This window comes from Diadema antillarum, unplaced genomic scaffold, assembly GCF_040938485.1.
Source record: "Diadema antillarum isolate AM-2024a unplaced genomic scaffold, OU_Dant_1.0 seq00001539_RagTag, whole genome shotgun sequence".
In the NCBI taxonomy this organism is placed as follows: domain Eukaryota; kingdom Metazoa; phylum Echinodermata; class Echinoidea; order Diadematoida; family Diadematidae; genus Diadema; species Diadema antillarum.
In genome coordinates, this window is record NW_027272270.1 from 366,478 (window position 1) to 388,837 (window position 22,360).

Below are 22,360 nucleotides of genomic sequence, written 5' to 3' on the forward strand. Positions count from 1 at the left end.
AGTTATCAACATCAGCCATCCGAGTTATATTACCATGTACAGTATTACTATATACTCCCCTTACTCCCCTTCACCACACCCAGGAAATATACAATGTATCACTAAATGTCATCAAGTAAATTATAAAGGGATTACTACACAGTGCAAATGTGGTGTTATAAAAATCTATATAAAGAGCAAACCGCATGAGCGTATTTTTTCTGTTTGTGCCTCTTAGATAGCAAAGTGTGAGATAAAACTGGTTATCCGGTTTCCAAGCAGGACTTTCTGCATAATCAAGGATGTTATTGAATTAGTCATTCCAGGGATAAATCTGGATTCCAAACGGTGCTGGGTCGCGGGTCAAGTCCATGAAGCCCTCGAAGGAGACTGATTCGCCGGGCGGAAGTGAAAACTTGACCTGTTGCATGATGGTCGTGAAGAAGAGGAATAATTCCATCTTGGCCAGCTGCTCACCCATGCAGACACGTTTCCCTTGAAAGAACAAATAAAAGAGTATTGTCAATTATTAGAATAAAAACAAAATCAAATAAAACTTTCTTTCTCCTGTCAATATGCATGTAATGTGGCTTTAAATCGCAAATATATCATTGTGGCTTTAAATCGCAAATGTATCCTTAAATTAACGTATACACTTGTGGATTTGCTTTTAGATTGTGAGAGGTTGTTGACGTGTATGTGTGTGTGTGTGTGTGTGTGTGTGTGTGTATGTGTGTTTTTATTACGATATACGAGGATGTATGTGCACTTGATGTGATAAATATGAGTGAGTAAGGCTCTGTATTAATTCATGATCCCGGGACTTTAAAGATAGTTTCGAGCTTTGCAAAGTGATACAAGAGAGCCAAAAATGACCATCTCATTTACAAGCGAGAGACTTGAGAAACGCCATTCCATCCATTATCGCTGCAGAAGGCCGCAAACTGCAGCCATCAAAACGAAAGTTTTATCTCCATGTGTTGAAACGCCATGTTAAAACTCCTGTACACTGTCATCTAAACAAAGAGCATGGAGGGGGTACCGCCCATGGGAGGGGGGGGGGGAGGGGAGGGGAGCTAGGTCAATTCACATTTTTACCGGCAGAGAAGGGGAGGAAGCTCTTCGGTTGCTTGACGACAGTCCCATCATCCTCCAAGAATCTCTCAGGATTGAACTTATCTGGGTCAGTCCACACATCTGGATCACGATGCAGCGACCTTTATAAAAAATATTCATTAAAAATATCCAGAAATATTTTGTTATCTGCCAACCTGTGATGAGTCAGTGTGACTTTCTGTGCAATGAGAACTAAATAATATACATAATGTATATGTACACAAATGCAATCACGAAAAAGTTTGCACAGCATGAGGTACGAATATAATTTCATCCCGTACTTCAATTTCTTCACGTTTCAATTACACAGTAATGGGAAGAGAGGACATCACTACCATTGGTTTGTACATACACACACACTTACATACACAATGTTACAAAGTCATGCTCTTGATCGATGATTCAGTAAATTGCACGTGAAACTTCAACTTACCTAGAATTTGCTCGGAACGGATAAAAGAAAACGACGAGAAACAAATTCAATAATACACATAAGATTGTATCTTTATCGGGATGTTTTGTTGTACATAGATCTTGATCTTGTTTTTATGGATTTTTGACAATCACATTTCACGATACACAACCATAAATATACAGAAATCAATGTATCTTAGCGGAATCGCTTCCTGATCTCGAGAAACCACTATCACTGTGCCATATAAAGAAGAAAGATTTATATCCCAGGAAAAAAAATACAAGGAACAGAAATAAACAACTAGTTAGGCAAATAACTGAAGAATACAAATTCATGTTGCGCGGAAGCACAAAAAAAAAAAATACTTTCCGCAATGAATTCACTCAAAATGTGATAAGCACGTAGTTTTTTTATTTCACTTATGTTTGATAGTTTGTTTGATAGATACTTTATTTTCTGCAAATCAGTATACATAAGTTACATAATCATGAAGATGCAGGAAATATACAAAGTAAATTTAAAGCAGAGTCGTTTGACTTGCATAAACCACGATACATATAAGTACATAATCATGAACATGTAGGAAATATATAAAATATATTTAACACAGTCTTTAGACTTGCATAAACAACGATATGAAAGAAATATAATATACAATATGCATGTCTATGCAGCAGTGATAAGAATAACATTTATAGTTAAGAAACGATTATGCGGAGGGCCGCCATTATAAGCATTGCTTGAAAAGATGGCCGGCCCGAGGAAAAGATAAGGACGTACTAGATTCGTAACAATATAAATTCTGCTGCGAAGGTAGCAGGGGAAAATAAACTCTAGTGTGTGATGGTAGTGGTGGTGAATGTGTGTGCAGGTGCTTGAAGGTGCACAATGGCAGATAGGCTGGAATTCAGAATAATAAAATTGGTTTACTGAAAGAGGGGACGATATGCGTTGTTGCTATCGGGAGACCAACATTAGTTGTATAATTTGTTTGTTTTTAGTTCGTATTTATGACAAAGAGCTTACCAAAGATTGAGCAGGACTTCTGTTCCCTCGGGAATGTTCTGACCGCCCGCCGAGGTATCTTTGACTGTCGTACGGGGCACGATTGGTGCCACGGATGCAAGCCGCTGGATCTCGAGCACTGTGGCTTCGGTGTAAGGAAGCTGCCCACGGTGTGACATGGATACCTGCTGGTCTCCAACGATCTATATACGTGGGATGAAATAAAGGCAATCCAAACAGATAATGAATACAGCTTAAGTCAAATCTGTTGCCGCTGGAGGATAACACTGTGGACGTGTGTACTATAATAACTATACAGCTTGATTGGAGGTTTGTTCGATGCAGAGGTAATCTTCACTACAATACTAACGTGTGTCACTCCCTTATATCTTCTTCATGTAGGTATGTTATATTGCAATTGCTGGCCATGCTGGCCAAATGATAATAATAATGATGATAATAACGATAATAATAGTCATCGTCATCTTAAAATCTCATGACACAAATAATCATCTTTATTAATACAGGTCATAAAACCTGTACTGTCAAGATTTGAGACAACGTATAATCATGATTATGTATATAAAAATACCTAGTAACCATAAAAATATCCATTCAGTGACGGTGGGAGAAAACAGTGTTTTCTAGCCAAGTCGGGGCCTAATTCTACCATAAGTTTCAATTCTGTCAAACAAGGGAACAACATTATGGTGCCACGCCCACGGAGATTCCTCGGTAACTAAGTCCATGTGGGAGTCACGTACACACTAAGAAAAAAAGGTTCAATAAGGGAGCTAGAAGGGTTGGAAGTCGCGAAAATGGGTGCAAACTACACGATTTGAGAAAATGGTGGAACTTTGCTTCTTATATGGTTCATTTTGGGTTCGATCTTGCCACGGTCATTGACGGTGCAATATTACGCCCCAAACTAGTCTCAAAACAAAGGCCATCCTATGGTGTTGCTCGGTACTAAAATGCAATATTACATATCCTTGTGCTGATATTATGAACATATATTTTTTGATATCAGGAAACTTAAATTTCTTTCATATTCTTTAATCATTCATCGAGAGTATATTTTCAAATTAAGTTGACTCCATGATGAAAGGGGTCTACTAAAAAAACAAAAGTAGAATACCTGATTGCTTGTCTGGTATTGACCAATCACATTGTACACATAACCTAGGAGGTTTAACAGATGAAGTTCCAACTGGATGTAATTATTCAAATAGTCGTCAGATTTCTTTTGCTGTACAAAACAATTCCACAGGTGCATTTGTGCCTTCGCCGATCGGGATTCAATGCCGCCGTCTCACTGAGCAATCTGAAGATTCATTTTGGACGTTTACATAATTTTGGCTATCTCTTGCTTAAAATGAAATCCTATACTTTAAGATAAAAGCATATAAAACAAAAGTCAATTCTGAACAGAAATATTATTGTGCAAAAGTGTTAATCAGAGCTGTTTCATGTGAAAGTGTTTAAACTGTACCCTGGATAGCCGGTTTATTTTATCACTTTTCCTCATGATTCTGACAAAGCAAACTGATATGAATCTTCAAATAGAATTCTCTATCAATAGAAACATCAGATTATTGCCCAGGCATGCCTATTAGAATAATGTTCGTTTTATTTCATTTTTTGAGCAATTTCTATTCGTGTATCCCCGTGTCTTTAACATTCACCTAACCTATTTATTATTGGTTGGGATGTCGAAACGTAATTACCATTACAAAGACATATCTTCCTGTTTGTGGTTCATTCTTGCTAAGGTGCACATTGAGCCCATAACAAGTCTCAAAGAAAGACCCATATGGTGTTGATCGACACTTGAATACAATATTGCATACCGTCGTGGTGCTACTATGTACATGTTTTTTTAAAGACATCATAAAACTTGATGTTCTCCCATAATTTCATAATCATTCATCGGAGCATTTTTAAATGAAGTTGAGTCTTTGATGAAAGGGCCTGCGAACAAGCTAACGAAGAATACTTGACTGCTCGTCTGGTATTGACCAATGGAAATGGAATATGTCACAGCATTCCCTGCATGCTTACTGTGCGATGATGGAATAAAACCCTACTACACGCTAAAGATTTTCGCTGCGACTCGATCTCGGGACAGAAAAAAAAAGTCAGTATTTTTTCAAGGCCCTCAAATCTGGAATTCCATCCACTCTAATGTGAAATGTCAGTTAAATGTAAGAAAACGGTACAAAGTTTTAAGGAAGCTTTCAAACGTATTTTACTTGAAAGGTTTTCTGGAAGTTACCAATATCATTTTACGAATTTATAAGAGACTAGCAAGATAGGGTGTGTTTGTGAAAATGACATCTTGTGTATTGCTAATATGCGCTGGTCCATGTTTTTGTCTGTGTATGCATGTGTGTGTATGTGTGAGTGTGTGTGTGTTTGTGTGTGTGTGTGTGCCGATGTTTTTCTCTGTATGATATACAATGTATTTACTTTTCCGGGATTAGTTTTAGATAAGGCCAATTGCCTTCTCACTCACCCCTTCACTTGATATCTTTTGCTGTTTGTTTGCTTTGTTTGTTTGTTTGTCACATTGTCATTTTATTCATATCATTGTTACATTTTATATATGCATATTTTATTAAGTGAACGTAAAGGAAATGATAAACTAAAATCATTTAGAGAGCAAACTCGCGGATGTAATTACAAGGGTGCAAACTACACGATTTCTTTGTAAGGGTCGATTCCCCCCCCCCCTTTTTTTTTTCATGGATTCATGCACGGTAAAGCCTAAGGGTAAAATGCATGCACATGAAAAATGTAAGCACATGTTTCCGTGTCCTGGCAAACACCACATTTTAGAATGAATAAAGACTAGCTGTGATAATGGAATTTCTCATGAATAAATAATAAAGCATTAAAACCCTGGCTATTGTTCAACACCATTGTCAGGGTGTTAACCACATACTCCCATACACACCCATTGACCCCTGTGCAAAGTGAAAATTTTGTACAGAGGGTTGGAAATAGAGCAAAATCTGTAACCTTACTGTGAAATTGATCATGGATTTCATGAAACTGATTTGTGTTTTAAACCACCTCCAACGAAATTGTACACTATACAACTATCTCCCATATCAATGATAGTGTTATCTGATATATAGTTACTGAATTATTAAGAATCAAAAGTGGATTTTTTTTTAAACGCCTATTAATCCATAGAATACATTCGATGCAAAATAATGACATGGATGTTTCCTAGAGTGTCAATTCACGGACCCAGTAGTTTGGTCACCTGGTGTGGGCATGTTCATTCTTTTCTTGAACATGATTTATGAATTCAATGAATTGTTGAGTCGTGCGAACTTATGTGCACATAAGTTGACTCCCAGATGGCTCTTTGTACAGCTCGTTCATGCGTGTTTGAGCTGAGCATCTAACGCAAATTCCATTTCCATAGCAGATCAGCTCTTCTGAGGCTCTTCGTAGCGGCTTACTGCAACTCTGACTTCAAAATTATTTTGTCCACTTCATAATATCAAGACCCCGCAGATTCCTACCACGTGGAAAATGGTGAGTTAAAACATCATCGTAAAGCATGATTTGAAATATCCACAATGTTCTCGACCAAGGCCTTACTCTCGATATTACCCTTCATCAAATTTCTTGTATCTGTTATGTTTTTGGTTGTATAGCCATGTCTTATAATGTAGGTTTGCAGGCAGTAATATTGAAATGTTCATTTTAGAGTACTGTTAAAACTGGCTAGTTTTATGCGTGCTGTTTTCTGTTCTATTTTGTTTTGTTTCGTAACCATTCTGTGGAATTAGAGCAGCTTTAGCGATAAAATGTCTTGCTAAAGACGTCATGGCATTCCGATTTCCGATTTCCGATTCATTTATTGTTCATTTAGGAAATTCTTTTTGTTGGTACATGGGCGTGCACATAGGAATATCTACATACATGCATAAACTCACATATATTCATGTACATGTACACATTATAAATGTTACAATTTTCACTACATACACAATTATACAAGCATAATTTATACTCACAATACAGTGAACACATACATAATCACAAATTTCAAGTAATTCTTTATATTTACCGATTAACAACAAAACAAAATAGTTAAGAAAACGTGGAATCGGATATTCCTATATAGGAAGTGTATCCTTAACATAACCTTTACGCCACCTCCCCCCCCCCCCCCCCCCCACGCACACAAACACACATCCCCAAGGATAATACATCGCGTCGTGCCATACCACTTTTGATTAATAACGAATAAAAGGAACGGAACTGAAGTTGATGAATAATTGTTGATAAACTTATGGATAAATAGACTAGTGTACTAACTAAACTTATAATGGCAAACATTGCACGCTCATTTTTATGCTGGGATAATTCTCTGTAGTCAGGTAGTGTTAGTGGTGGACTTGGGTACACCCTGTATGCAGCAGGGCAGCGCATAAGAATTGAACTATACATTAAGCTGCCATGGAGAGAGTTATGTAGTCACATTTACATAAGTTAGCTCTTCTGCAAAATTATTACACACGCATGAACAGTGGCCTTGAACTCATGACACTTGATTTTCCTTTTCAGGTATTCAAGCAAGATACAATAATTTGCGCGCATTCTCCTGATCACGTAAACTGATATGCAATTCTGAAGGACAGAGTGATTCCTCGACAGAATATGTAAGTTTCATTAATGGATTAATCCGTAATACATGTACACTTGTATATGTATTTTCAGGTTATTGATTCATCTAGATTTTCAGCATGTGATATCCGTGAAGTATATTAAATTAAAGCGTATTATTACACATGAACGCAGTTTTATCAGTTACTATAACGTAGCCACCATTTAGTGGGTTGCGGAAAATTTGATAAGACTATAGTGCAATTTTTGATACCATCTATAATCGAGAGATATGTTACTCAAGTGGACCATTGCGATCATTCATTCTTGCCTTTTCCGTTCTACGTCTTCTCAGTTTTTTTGGACTTTTTCCTGAAAACTCCATGATGGATTGTAACTCATACAGGCAGCATCTCTACCCCGCAAGAATCTTCATTTTTTTTCATTTTTTATTTATTTATTTATTTATATATTATTTATTTTATTTTATTTTATTTATAATTATTATTTATTTATTTATTTATTTATTTATGTATTTTTTTTTTTTTTGGGGGGGGGGGTAATCTTCTTTCTTGTAACCAGTATTATTCCATCTGCTTTGTGACTAGAAATATAAGAGGAATATTTCTTTGCAACATTATCATGTTTTACTTATATGACAAAGAGCTGAAATGAATCTATCCGACCGGATTTGTTTAGAAACCAATATCAAAGCTTAAAGGGATGGTATAGTATTGGTGGAGGTGAGGATTTGGGCTTTTAACTTTTTGTGATATACCAAGAACCTACTTATGAAATAATAGAGAGTATGCCATTCTAAGAGGAATTCTAAAGATTATTTGATGAAAATTGGTTTTTAAATGGATGAGCCATCCAAAAACAAAATAAAACGCAGCGATCGCGATAAAAAGTGAATCCTGTATTATATTTTTATTGCTCTGTTTTGGATATCGCAGCTATTTCAAAACCATTTCTCATTATTTCAGCAAAAGACGTTAGAAACCTGAAGTAGATCTATGCAATCAATTTAATTTTCCATTTTCTGGTCAATGGTCATAGTTGCAACCTTTTAGTTTATGTAAGCAACAAAACCGCCTATAGTGTAAACGACCTATTTCCTTCGAAATTTTATTCAGTCATTATTTATTCATGCCAAAATCTCTTTCAGAACCTGGCAGGACTAAATCCCACAATCTTCACTGTGAATGCTGCGCACTATTTGGCTGGATGGTTGTGATATCTGCCCGAATTCCTGTATACAATCGTGTCTTCCTTCGCTACAATGTTTCCGGCCTTCTGTGCTCTGTGGCTTTCAGTATCCCAGACAAGGCAGAAACACCCGATGCATACTTCAGCAGTACATTGCAAGCCTTGATCTGAACAGGCAACTATCACGAAGAAAAACCTACGGCATTTCATTAACAATATTGTTCAATAATTGTCTTGATATAGTTTACCAGCCTAAAGTTTTCATGGTGTATACTTTTACAAGGAATTGTCACCAGAGAAATGATGTTGTTCAGCTTGTCCCTCCGTTCGTACATCAGTCTGTTATCAATTATGGCAACGTTGTATCACGACGGGAAATGAAACGAAAAGTACAAGTGGACAAGTTAATGCAGGGAGATTACTTTAGCAGTTGAACACATCGTCACAAATTGAGGAATATCGGAAAATCCGTTGAAGAGCTATATATACACATATATTTAGAGTTTCAGTGCCGCCATTACGAGATGAGAAAGCTACGTCTTTGACGTCAACCATGGAAAATTATATAAAGAAATGTAAAGAAAATAGGCATAGTTTCACGTTTCTAGCATTACAAAAGGAGCACTTGATTTTCTTCTTCCAGAAGGGGGTGGGGGTAATATTACCCTTAACATTATGGCAACGACAAATAAGTGGAGGCAATTTGTACTTTTCATTTAGAATCAGATTTTATGGAATTCCCTTGATATTTTCTTCATATACGTTTCCATACATGAAAGTGACACTGAAACTTAAAAAATGCATAACTTCCACTGGATCATACGATTTTCCATGTTCACTTATGTGTTCTTATGATATTGCTCCAATCCACGGGTACATTTGGGTTTCATTCCCCTTTAAGTACTGTTTGAGGTATCCAAATGAAACTTTGCATATGTATGTACGATTGGATGAAGTTACTTCTACCACCTTGTGGGTGCCAGCGTTCAAGGTCAAATATTGTAGGTCATTGTCAAATTCTACAATGTCATTTCTTGCTCTTTCTTTGTATCTCACCTTGTAAGCACTGTCGACATAGTATTGTAGTGTTCTTTTAATAACTTTCCACACTTTTGAGCTATATGACCACCAAATTCACTCCCCAGAACATCTAAAGATGGCTGTCAAGTGTTGATATTGGTGAAGTCCGACTCCGTCAACAGTCAAAAAGTCAATGAGCTTACATTTGAAAATCAGTGTAATCACAAATTCGATATGTGGGCAAGACATCACTTCGCTTTTACCTTGTTAGATGGTGAATATTTGTGAAGCTTCCGTTTCTAATTCATACAGCATCAGCATACCTTATGTCGGAGAATAGTAGTAAAGAAGATTAGATACTTTGGCAACAGCGTGTAAAATTCGCAAAATTTTATTTTGTGCCTTATTTGCTGAACAAACGTCGTAGGAGGACTACAACCTGCCTGGCAGTATGGCGGAACAATTACTCTATTATTAGCGTCATAGAATAAATGACAATGATGTAGTTCTGAAGCATGCTATTCATTAGATACTTTTGCAATGACTCCATGTATACTTTTAATCGAACTAGGTATATAATCATCAATGTCTTGTACTTGAATAACGACAGAATGATTTCGGTGAGGAAAGTTTTCTGTCACGTCATTTAGGAATAAGGGAACGTGTCAATATTATGCTATTTGTTCCATAGTTATTTCTGAAGTGGTTAAATGTATTTTCCTTAAAAAAAAAATCATTTTATATATACCTACGTTGCATCCAGATGCCTATTCGTTGAAAAATATGGGCAATGTATTCAAAGGACAAAGATCATACACTAATGGGCCTAGGGTATACAACATTTCACTCGTTGTTGTTGTTTTGCTTTGTTTTGTTTTGTGTTTGTTTGTCTTTTTTTTGGGGGGGGGGGACACGGTTCAAAGTGTCCTGAAACCTTGTATAATACATGCATTTAGTCATGTATGATGCCAAACTGTTCCCGCTCATACAAATGCAGCCGTTTCAAGGAAATAACATAAGATTATTCTTATACTCCATGATGTGGTAATGCTTAAGTGGTTCATAAGAGTCCAGTGAAACTGTGCACAGAACAAAAAGTGGATTTGACAAGGGTATACGATATCCGCAATTTACTCTTTGACGGGGTCTATCATCCGATTAATATGTATAAGCACGGTAGTCCCCTATTCGGAAACTACAAGTTAGATAAGCTGCAATCATTTTGCACGCGACCATGGCGTTACAGCCAAAGGTGATCTGCAAATCCCTGTGTGCCTACAGAGGATTGGAAAACGTAACAACTTTCTATGTATAGAACAACGAAACAGAAACTGGTGCATGTATTATTCTCAGTCACTTTGTTAGTCATTATGATGATTTGCTCATTGCAGTTCCGGAATCTCAGCTCGAGGGACTCGAATTGATCACCCAAAACAAAATCTGAATACATAACCATGATAACTTCGATTCTACCTAGTCTCCATTGGTAGCCCATAGGGGCTGGTATCAAGTTCGATTTCATATTATAATTATACCTTGTATTTAGATGTTTTCATCGAAATGCCCGTATACCTGAATATGGTATGCGTATGTCAGTTAAGTATCTAAACCATAATAAATTGTAGTCGTAATCTAAGTGCCAAGAATCTCATGATTTGAATAAGTGTGAACACCAAGACATGTCGTGATAAGGACTGTAAGACAATTGGCATCGTCATTATAAAACAAACTCCTAACTGTAAGACAATGTCATGTTTTAAATTTTAGATAAATTCATGTCTATGCTGGAAACATATCTTTTTGATGATTCATGATGACGTCACTGTTACATTAATATTGTACGCATGGAAATATGTAGGCCTATTCGTTTAAATGCATACAAACAACTTGTTAAATCCTCTTACATTTTTTCTTTTTTTTTTAGATATGGTGCATACTTTAGAAATGTACGTAGCATGCTTTTGTTTTTTGAGGCTTTGTGTACTGGCAAAAAGCATATCTTATTCTTATAGATTATGTGAATAAGTACGTATTCAAGTACGTTTTGAATAAAACGTATCCAGACAAATGTATATCATATTTTTACCTCTTCCTTCATGCAGATGTATGCTCTTGCCTAGAGAGTTTGTTTGATAGATATTGATAGTGCTCACCTCACTGGAAAGGTAATTGGGTAAATATTTGGTTTTAGTATGTCATTCAAACACAACTATAAGTTAACTTCTACATTAACATTTCAAAACTCACAAATTCCACGCACACATTTCATGATTCACAGGATCCAAATTACACCAATCTTATTTACTTTGCAGAGTGCAACAACAGCATAAGTTTGATATACTGAGCAAACAGGCTTGCATTAGTTCGCACTATTCAAGGTTTAAAGTAGTTAAGAAACCAAATTGTACCTTGTTATGTGATGCTAAGTATATTTACCTTATAGGTATAATGTTGCAAATATGTGGTGCTTATTTCATCCATAACTGCTGCAAAATTGCTTCTTTAAAGGAGCCAAGGCAGTGTCACTGCCTGTTCCTCTAGAGACGTAATATTGCCCAGTAATCTCAAGGTTCACTTGAGGTTATACTGGGCAACATTGCGCCTCTAAAGGCGTAGACAGTGACACTGACTGGCTCCTTTAAAGAAGCAATTTTGCTGCAGTCATGGATCAAATAATCACCACATAGGTGCAACATTATACCTCTATATATATGGCACAAAATCGCACCCTCAAAAGAGGCTACAATCTTGGAACTTAGGGTGCTTCTTTGCACCCTCACGAAAGGTGTAAAGTTGCACCAAAAGTAGAGGCAAGAGAGGGTGCAAAGTTGCGCCGAAAATTAAAGGGAGAAAGATCGCACCCTCAAGAAAGGTGCAACTCGGCACCAATTAGTGTGGGTGGAAAGATGCACCCTCAAGAAAAGGGTGCAACTTAGCACCACTTAGTGTGGGTGGAAATATGCACCCAAGGGAACCACTTCGCACCCTCAATAAAGGGTGCAATGTTGCACCTTCTTTGGCGGTGCAAAGGTGCACCCACAGGTTGCAAAGTTATACCCTTGCGCAAGGTACCACTTTTGCACCCATTTCTCGAGGGTGCAAGATAACACCCATAGGGAGCCACCAGTGTGACATCACTTTGCACCCTTAAAAGGTGCAAGAATGAATCATTTTTTCTTAGTGTGTAGCTCATCTCAATCATTCTCCTCTAATTTCTGTTTAAAAAAAAGGAACAACATTATTGTGCCACGCCCACGAAGATTGCTGGTCGCACTGTCCTGTGGTAGCCACATAGCTCCATTTCACTCATTCCCGGACCCTTCACCCCCTTCCTCTCCCCCACCCGATCCTACCTTTTTTATCTCGTCATGCACTTTCTGCTGGATGTCAGTATGGACGGCAAGATACTTGATGGCCCAGGAGAGAGTGAGGGAGATGGTGTCCGTTCCCGCCAAGAACAGGTCCAGCAGGTCGTAGTGGAGAGCCTCGATGGTAAACGTGTCAGGGTCCGACTTCCGGTGCACCAGGTAGGCATCGAGGAAATCGTGGATTTCCGGTTCACCTGAAGAATTGAATATAACATAATATATAGAAAAATTATGACTACGAGAGCAATGATGATTACAAGAATGATATACACGAACAAGTAGGTATGATAATTAATATGAATGAATAGTGATGATAACTATGATGACGATGATCATACAATGATATTACAATAATGGTGATTAACAGTCATAAACATAATACAATTATTCACGGTTATCTCTATAATCATTTCAATTATCTTCATTGTCTTTATTGTCGACATTATGACTATAAGTAGTAGTTTTACTACTGCTATGATCATTGCTATAATTTGGATCAAAGATTTGTCTTCCATTGATTGGTTAAAAGAGCTTCACGTGATTATAGGTATTTTGAACTATTCTAGAGTGTTGGTGTGTTTGACACTCCATGAAGTAATATTTGCAAAATGACGTCACTTTTATGACGACATTTTGCAAATAGTATACTATTTGCAAAATGATGTCACAATCACCCTTCTTCACAATCAAGTGTACCAGTCCGCTTCCGGTCCCGAATTCTAGTGTTCAGGTTTGCAGCGGCCATACGAGCGCTTGGATACATGCGACGGGCAACTCTGGCGGTGCCACGGCTACTACGTTTTTCAATTTCCGATCTCTCGCACTGTTGCGTATTGCAGGCGCTGCGCTGCCATCGCAGTGCGGCTAAGCCTATATAATGATTTTCACTTTTTATTCAAATTTTTGATCCAAAATATAAAACAAATATACTTTGCCTAGTTTCGAGTTTCTTGTTAAAACTATGGGCCTCGGTGACTCCAAACTAGTACTATTCACTGAGGGGCTGCGCCCCTCAGTGAATAGTACTAGTTTGGAGTCACCTCGGGTGCACGTCACGAGACCGACACCCACGAGTCATACAGCCCACAAGTTATACAGCTCACAAGTCATACAGCCCACGAGTCATACAGCTCACAAGTCATACAGCCCACCAGTTATACAGCCCACGAGTTCGACACTGAGTAAATAAAGCCCACGAGTTCGACATCAAGTAAAATAAGCCCAGGAGTTATACGGCTCACGAGACCGACACTACGCACAAAAGGCTCATGAGACCGACAGTAAGCAAACAAAGCCCACGAGACCGACACTACACTTAAATGGTCCACGAGACCGACGCTACGCATACAAGGCTCACGAGACCGACATTACGCAAAAGAGGTTCACGAGACCGACACTAAGCAAAGAAGGCCCACGAGACCGACAGGATGAACAGCGCCACCTATAGACCAATAAATTGTATAGGGTGTCCTGATAATAGCATAGGAAGATATGAGAGATGGAAAAGAAGAGTTGCCATCTCCGGCAGGGTGTTACCCCATCGGTTGCCCCCCCCCCCCCCCCCCCCCCCCCGAAATGATCAGGATCTTTAATTGTGTTTGCATGGGTGTGTGTTTGTGAAGAAAAAAAAAATGAACAAAGTACAGTAAAAGTGTGTAACAGATCTTTCCACAATAAACCTGCGAGGGTGTTGATTCAGTATTAATAAAAAATAAAAAAATAACGTAATCGTCTATTAATGTAGCGTTAGGAATTCGGAAAAAACCAGATGCATCCATGAAAACAGCTATTGTACTTCACGATAAAATGTACTGTTCGGAGGCGAATAACACAAGCACAAAATTGAGCTGAATCTCTGTGATGTAAAACGTTTTAATCAATAGAATTGCATTATAGTTACAGAGAAAATTACAAATAGATCTTACTGCAAAACGTCAAAGCAGGAGGGTAGAATATCTAAAATAGAATAAGTAACTAGTGAATCGGGAAGGAGAAGAGGTAAAATTTATTTCTTGTCCATCTTCTAGCTAAAAACTGGGAAAGCCTATTAGAAATAGCACGATGGCATTATCAAAGCCCTAAAATTAATCCATACATCGTTATTGTCCTCTTTTAAATTCATTTGTGTTTTTTTTTGTCTCTTTTTGGGGGATTAAGAATACTAATTCTTCTATTTATTTCTTTTTTTGGGGGTGGGGGCATGAAGAATACAATTCAATTTTTCTACTTGATAACAATGTCGCTCCCTGACACACTTTCCCCCCTCCCTAGAAGTATGTAGAAATACATATTTGATGACGGTCATAATTATGTAGATGGTCACCATCTTTCAATTGATAGGGTTACGAAATTACACCCGCCAGTATGTTATTTTTCCGTTCATGGAACACCCTGTACAGGTGATTGACATGTAGATGGCGCTGTTTATCCTGTCGGTCTCGTGGGCCTTCTTTGCCTACTGTCGGTCTCGTGGGCTTTCTTTGCTTAGTGTCGGTCTCGTGAGCCTTTATTGCTTAGTGTCGGTCTCGTGGGCCTTTTTTGCCTACTGTCGGTCTCGTGGGCTTTCTTTGCTTAGTGTCGGTCTCATGAGCCTTTATTGCTTAGTGTCGGTCTCGTGGGCTATGTTTCTTAGTGTCGGTCTCATGAGCCTTTAGTGCGTAGTGTCGAACTCATGGGCTGTATGACTCCTGAGCCGTATAACTCGTGGGCTGTATGACTCATGGACCTATTATTGATGTCGGTCTCGTGGACCGTATGACTCGTGGGTGTCGGTCTCGTGGGATGCCCCCGTCACCTCTGCCCATAGTTTTAACAAGAAACTCTCAAGGCCAAGTATATTTGTATACTATAATTGCAATCATTTTGATATTGGTAATTGTCAATCATCGAGGATGATCTTTAGTAGGGAAAACGTTCATAGATAATTCATATGAATGAATATACAACGACAATGAGCAATAATTTATAAACACATTTTTCTTCTATGAAGATATAAGAGTCTACGTCTTGACGTATATACACGTTTAAGTCAAGCGCTTTTACGGTTTATTGTCATCAACAGGCGATTAATGTGCTCATTAGCGGAATACCTTCTTCATAAAAAAAAAAGGTTTGTCGTGATTCATCAAAACATAAAAGATTAAGAATACTTGACCAGTAAATAAGACGAGGTGAAGGAAAGAGTATTGTGACGTCATTATCCAGCAGATAATGCGATAGCCTTGTTTCAATACGTGCCTCCAGGAGGCATCCTGTTTTGTTTCGTGATAGCTTGGCTCAGGGAGGTGGGAAGAGATTCCCATCTCCCTGCTTAGGCTATATAATGATGCTTCATTTCACAGCTATCCTTGAAACCAGCCTCCCTTTCTCCCTTTCTATTTAGATAACCTCTCCTTCAATAGTCTAGCTCCTCCAAAATGTCCTCTCAAAAGATAAGTGTTTGGGTGATGTGGTTCACTGACTATGTTTGGTATCTTTTAAGAGTCACTTGAAGCGAAAGAAGGGGATCGTCCGTAATTGTCCGAATACCTGGGCGCCGCCGTGTTTGCAATGACCCGCTGCAAGGGACTATTTTACCTTGTTTACACCACACACTTCGCGAGAAGTGAGGTGGAACGCAGCCACTCCCGACATGGGAGACCTCGGTTCTATTTTCCGTCAGAGGGATAGAATGTGCTAGCTTAATCCCAATCACAGAGAGAGCATTATGATATACACTACCTTTGGTTCCAGGATATCCTATCTTCACTATGAGGAAATAATCATAACGCTGAAATTATTTATCCAGCAGGTCGCTCGGGCGTGGTTACTCGGAGTCACGTACTCACCCGTCGCCGCGTCCAACCTCGCCTGGTGACTCTCGATCTGTTCGTTGAAGATCTTCTTCACTATCTCCCATGACGAGAGCAAATCCCGCCATTTCTTGGAGAATTGCATGATCGGCCAGGCGGACGGCACGAGTGTCAACAAGGCTCCCTCGTTGCCAACCATGAGGTGGCGGACGTTTTCCATGAGCTCGCTGGCCGAGTCTGACCCATGTTCCTCTCGCCTCTTCATGACAAGGGTGCAAATTACGTTGGAAGAAGTCACCCCGAGGGCTGTCCGAGGATCTATCACTGAACCTCCGGTGCTCTGTGGAAGAAATATGGGGGAGGGGTTGGAGTTAATTCCACTGTAACGATGGTGTTTCATGAAAATTAATTGATGTCAACAAACCTTACTCAAATAAAAGTCACTCCATAAAGCATAATCTTTACTGATCTTGTCTTTAAAGTAAAATCAAACGAGGTCATTCGTGATTCCTCTCTCCCCCACACCCTGTACATGCAGTATTTTTTTCTGTTTCTGTGTATAATTTCTTGAGGATAGCTAGTTTTAAACAGCTTTGTCGCGATGAAAGGGCTGTCATTTCATCAAGAATCATTACACATGCTTATAGTGACGGCCCCTGCGACGTGGAACATGTCACGGAAGAGAAAATGGCACGATCTATTTTGATTTGTTTCTACCTAATATATTCCGTTTGTTTTTAAAACTTGCCATTCCGTCCCTTTTGTCTTTGAACTTTCATTTGTACAGCGTATTCTTGGAAAAAATAAATTGTAGAAATAAATTGGAGCTGATAATGCGGAGGTAACGACTAGAAAGTCTGCATGAATAACGGAAGCGATGATGAATATGCATAGCAAAATAATATACCCCCTCCCTACTCCAAATAAAGGGTAATGAACTACAACCTTGAAGTACTTGACGAGGTGGTTGACTTCTTCCTGGATGAGTGGTTCAAGGGACACCTTTCCAAATCCCATACCTCTCAGGGTGGTGTGAGCGAACTTACGGTGCTGTTTCCACATCTCGTCAGCTCGACTGTCGAAAATACCTGGAAAATATCCATTCAGAATATATGTATACACGTAGGCACTAATATTTCCGCATTTACAGAATCCCCTTGTATATTTGAGGTAAATTACCCTTTGATATCAGGACAGCAAATGACTGCATAATTCACGTCAGCGAATACCTGCAGGTATATGGCTTTAAAATACTATAAGTAGACCGAACTGCGACTAAGCTCACTACGAAAATCAAACATAATAATTGTTATTCAATATCGAATTGAGGTATAAACCAAGCTGGTATAACTTTTTTTTTTCTTCACATTTATACATGAGTTTTTAATATATTATAAAGGTATACCTCTCTAGTTCTACTTAAAGATGAAGTTTGGCTGAATTTGACCCGAGAAATAAACTAACTTTGGTCATAAACACTAGCCGTAATTTTGCAATCCCTGTCGCGGCGCAGCTATAGCAGCTATTCTAAATTACAAATTCAATGCACATCTATCAAGAACTGCAACAGAGCAGCGCGACTTAATTTTCCCTTTATGTAATTTCTGGATGAGAAAAAAAAATCATGAAAACAATGTAGGCCTACACATCCACCAATTTTGGTGGCTTGACATCTATTTCTCGTGGAATTTCTGGAGGGGAGACCTCTGAATTGTCGAGCATATTGCTGTAGGTACCGATACAATATGGTCGTGATAGCCACAGCCTCATACTCAGTGATAGCTCCTAATTTTACTATCACAACTACAGTGTACAACCATTTTGCAATTAACTAAACATTCTTGTTAGTTCAGTTGCAAACTACTATACTACTACTACTACTACATTGTACTACTACTACTGCTACTACTACTACTACTTACTACTACTAGTACTTGTATACTACCATATTATGGTCGATGCACGACTCTTGCCAATAACATACATTTTGCACTACATGCATATATCATTACTTTACATCTATCTCAGTGTTGTATGATACAGTACAGGATATGGTGCATATTATGGTGTCGATCGAGTAGTGAACATACATGTACTATACTCACCGCTATGATTATCATTACATGCACACATACTAGCTACTTTATACTTCTGACTATCTTCGTGCAGCTTGGAGTACCTACCAAGTCGCTTGGTGTTGAATGACTTGTAGATGATCGACTCCGCTCGGTCACCGAAATCATTTCCCGATCTCACCGTCACCTCTTTGATCTCTTCCCATCCGTTGACGATCACAGCTGGTCTGCTGCCGAGATAGAGCGTGTACACGGGTCCGTACTCTTTTCCAAGCTCATTCAGCATGTTGAGAAAGGCGTCGTTTTCTGGAAACGACAACAGGTTCCCAAAGAAAGGCAGAGGTCGAGGACCCTTCGGTAGTCGACCTCTTGCCCTGGGCTTTAAGATGGCCCAAATGACCACTAGAGTGAGGCTGAACAGACATAACGTTGTCCAGTTTGACTCGAGGAAGGTTGGAGTCTCCATGTTGCGTATACGTGAGACGACCTTTGGCTGGTATATTTGTTGCGCTATCACAGGCGGCTCTTCCGAAATGACGCTCCGGCGGGTCGGTGGACAACAATTAGTACAATGTACTCGGTATAAAGCAGAGCCAAGATATGTTGATCTTTCATGCGCATGCCTTCTCCAGGAGCCAGCCAGCTAGCTGAATGGTTATCTAACCATGGAGACTACACGGCCCAGTGCATTTATTCAAATAAAGTGCGTTTGCAGCTTCCCATTATTTGCTCTCTTGCACTGCAGAGGAAAATATCGAGCTATCGAACGGATTACAGAATGGATGCAGGCATTGGAGTTGCTGAAGAAGGATACCTTTAAAAGCAGGCAGAGAAACATTTTACCATATATTGACGAGTTTTTTATAATTGTCTCAGAAATCCATTTTCCCTCTTTAAATAGCAGTTGTGACGTCCGATGACGTTGATGGCTATATATATAGTGATGTAATAATAGTAATGGTAATTATGATGATAATTGTGCATTATAGTATTGCGCAGTTTCTATAGGAATTTTGTCAACTGCGGCGCATAATCTGAGAGAGAAACGGATTAACAAATGCATAACATAAATTAATTCTTGACTGGAAATCTATAAGGGTGTAATGGGATTCAGAAACTGAACGGACCGATAACAGCAGCAATCATAATGATGATTATAATTGTTCTGTACTGCTGTATTTATACTTAACTACAATTATAAGGATGATGATAATTATGATTAGCAATTATGCTACGACTAATAAAGTTGGATATGCTGATAATCATCAACCCCATCAGATCTACAATAATTTGTAATGCCAGATATAAGAATTAATATATATTAATATATATATATATATATATATTGTGTTTGCATTGGTATACGGATATATATATTTTGGTGTGCGTGTGTGATAGCTAGTATACTTGGGTGACCCGCACCTCGTCATAGTTAATGTTTGCCCATATTTTAATCACATTTCGCCACTGAATTTTTTTGAAATCCAACTCACATACAGGAAAAATGCTGAAAATTCCAATGGAATCACAAGTTCACTGATCGATATTGAAAATTTGCAGCTATCGTCGTCGAACGCGAACGATGCGAAAAAGTTGCGCGCTAAGGAAGGGGCCCGCAACTCGTCACCCGCTCTCCCATAGACTTAGCACGTAAAAGACCTGTGCGGGTGACAGTGATGTTCCCATAGACATACACGTAAAAGATGCGTGCGGGTGACTTTAAGACGTATTCCTATAGCCCTATGAAAATTTCAGATTTTCGCGAAAAACTGTTCGGTTTTCACCACAATTTGCTTGATTGTGGTAGCCCTGCCAAGTTTCAAGCGTACAGAACACAGTCCCGGGCATACATTTTTGTTTAGTGCGCTCAAAACAATTTTTAGTGGGGTGACGGTATTCGGGCCCCTGACGAGGTGCGGGCACCTCGCTATATATATGACCTAAATTTTCCTTTGACAGTAAGTAATTTAAGAAGTCTGTGCAGGGTCCCTTGGGTATAGATTTCACGTACTTCTTCCCTTTACGTGTCATCGAATTTTACGAGCATTATACGATGACTCTATGCATTGTGCAGCCCCATTGACGTGATCATTGTATTTGTGACCCTGCACCTCAAAACAAACAAAAAGTCGCCAGACATGATTTTTTAGTTAAGACCATTTTCTGAAAGAGCAGACTTTAAGCTTTAAAATGATGTATAACTCAAATCAAATGGACTCTCCTAACCTATCTAAATATTGGAAAGAAAGCACAAACTCAGGAAAAGTGTGAACTGAGAAAAGAGGCTCTGAAGTACAGTGTCTATCCAAGCGCTTAATCTCTACCAAACCGTGCTGGCTGTGCGATGAATGGGACAAAAAACAGGAAGTAAACCACCAGAGTAACAACAATGAAGGGATTATTAGAATAAATTGAAATTAGGCATGCCTCATTAACATATTGTGTCCATAATTAATGCCATCTTTCAAAGCAGTAGCACTATCCTTTCAAAAGTTATTAGAGTTGAAAGTGAAGAGTGTGGACAAGGTTTTTCAGAAATGAAAAAGGGATTCTAAAGACACACCTAATCACACTATTCTACCAAAAATATTCGAGATAAACTGCTAAAAAACGCACTTTTCTGCCCGCTTTATGATACCAAATTTTAGCATAATATAAAAGAAGACCCGCTCTTTCAGAAAATATGAAAAAGTCAAGTTTGGCTAGGTTGACCCATTTCACTTATTTTCAGTCCTCACGCAAAATCAGTGTGTGCGACTTTATGTTCGTTTTGAGGTGCACGGTCACATTTTGATCAACGTTCGAGATCCAGTGTCACGCGACAAACTGTCAATAGACATGTAAATGTAATTATACATCTGCCCGCATTCACGTGATGAAGGTCGAGTATAACCACAACAGCTCGCGGATGACCGAATTGTATTTGGACAAAAAAAAAAAAAATCTTTTGCGGCTACTGCTATATAGGATGACATTATCATACATATAATTTGATCACCATTTTCCAGCAAAACTGGATTTTCACATTTCCTAAAGACTAGAATTCTTTAGATAAAACATTAAAAAAACGGCAGCTACTCATAATCGATTTAAATCACCTGTTTAAAAAAAAGTATGCTTAATTGATATTTAAAGATTTCATCAGACCTCATGCGTTTTTTATTGACTGCAGTACTTAATTTTGTTTAAAATTACAGTCAGAACAAAAGCGTAGATATATGTATTTGTAAATAATATACATACGAAAACAAATGTTCCGGTGTTTAATTGTTTTCACTTCTTCATGAAATTCACTGACTTGCTGGTTTTAATCAGAGTGTGTTGATACATCCAGAAGATCTACGTCGTACAAGCTAAGATTCCCAGTAGACCCTTCGACTTTGTTTTATTGGTATAATTACTGTATGTTATAGATTATGATCCGTGTATTGTCTTTCTCTATTCTCTATACTATGATACATTGTATTTGAATGTTTCGCGAATATGAATAAATACAAATACAGAACAATAATGATCATCATCATTATCTGTGATTCTAGCTCCATATTGAAGGCAACGACATCGGGTAAGACTCTTACCAATATAGCGTGATGTAAGCTTTTATTTGCCCACATAATGTCGAGAAAAGTATTGAAATTTTTTTCAGTTTCTCATGTTTTCACTCTGAGGTCGTATCTGTTGTGTGTAAATGTGATAACGCCATATACCTAAATCGACATTCCTGTAATGGTTCTATGAACTTTTAACATCAATTCA

The 22,360-nt window shown here is 38.4% G+C and overlaps 1 protein-coding gene across 1 annotated transcript; it reads right to left on the reverse strand.

Annotated features, from left to right (window-relative positions):
• Positions 1 to 72: 72 nt before the first annotated feature.
• On the reverse strand, positions 73 to 19,121 carry LOC139710529 (cytochrome P450 2U1-like). Its single transcript, XM_071622463.1, has 7 exons — positions 18,713 to 19,121; positions 17,475 to 17,617; positions 16,566 to 16,869; positions 12,724 to 12,932; positions 2,537 to 2,718; positions 1,078 to 1,196; positions 73 to 474 (listed from the first exon to the last, which is right to left on the reverse strand). Exons 1-7 carry the CDS (start codon positions 19,068 to 19,070, stop codon positions 293 to 295), a joined length of 1,497 nt encoding a protein of 498 aa, XP_071478564.1. The 5' UTR covers positions 19,071 to 19,121; the 3' UTR covers positions 73 to 292.
• Between the last annotated feature and the right edge of the window lie 3,239 nt (positions 19,122 to 22,360).

What these genes read in the sequence shown, in the direction of transcription:
- LOC139710529 (XM_071622463.1), bottom strand. Translation starts at nt 19,070, where the DNA reads ATGGAGACTCCAACCTTCCTCGAGTCAAACTGGACAACGTTATGTCTG. An exon ending in ATTCAACACCAAGCGACTTG is followed by an intron (nt 17,618 to 18,712) that starts GTAGGTACTCCA and finishes GATATTTTCCAG; the next exon opens with GTATTTTCGACAGTCGAGCT. An exon ending in ACCTCGTCAAGTACTTCAAG is followed by an intron (nt 16,870 to 17,474) that starts GTTGTAGTTCAT and finishes TTTCTTCCACAG; the next exon opens with AGCACCGGAGGTTCAGTGAT.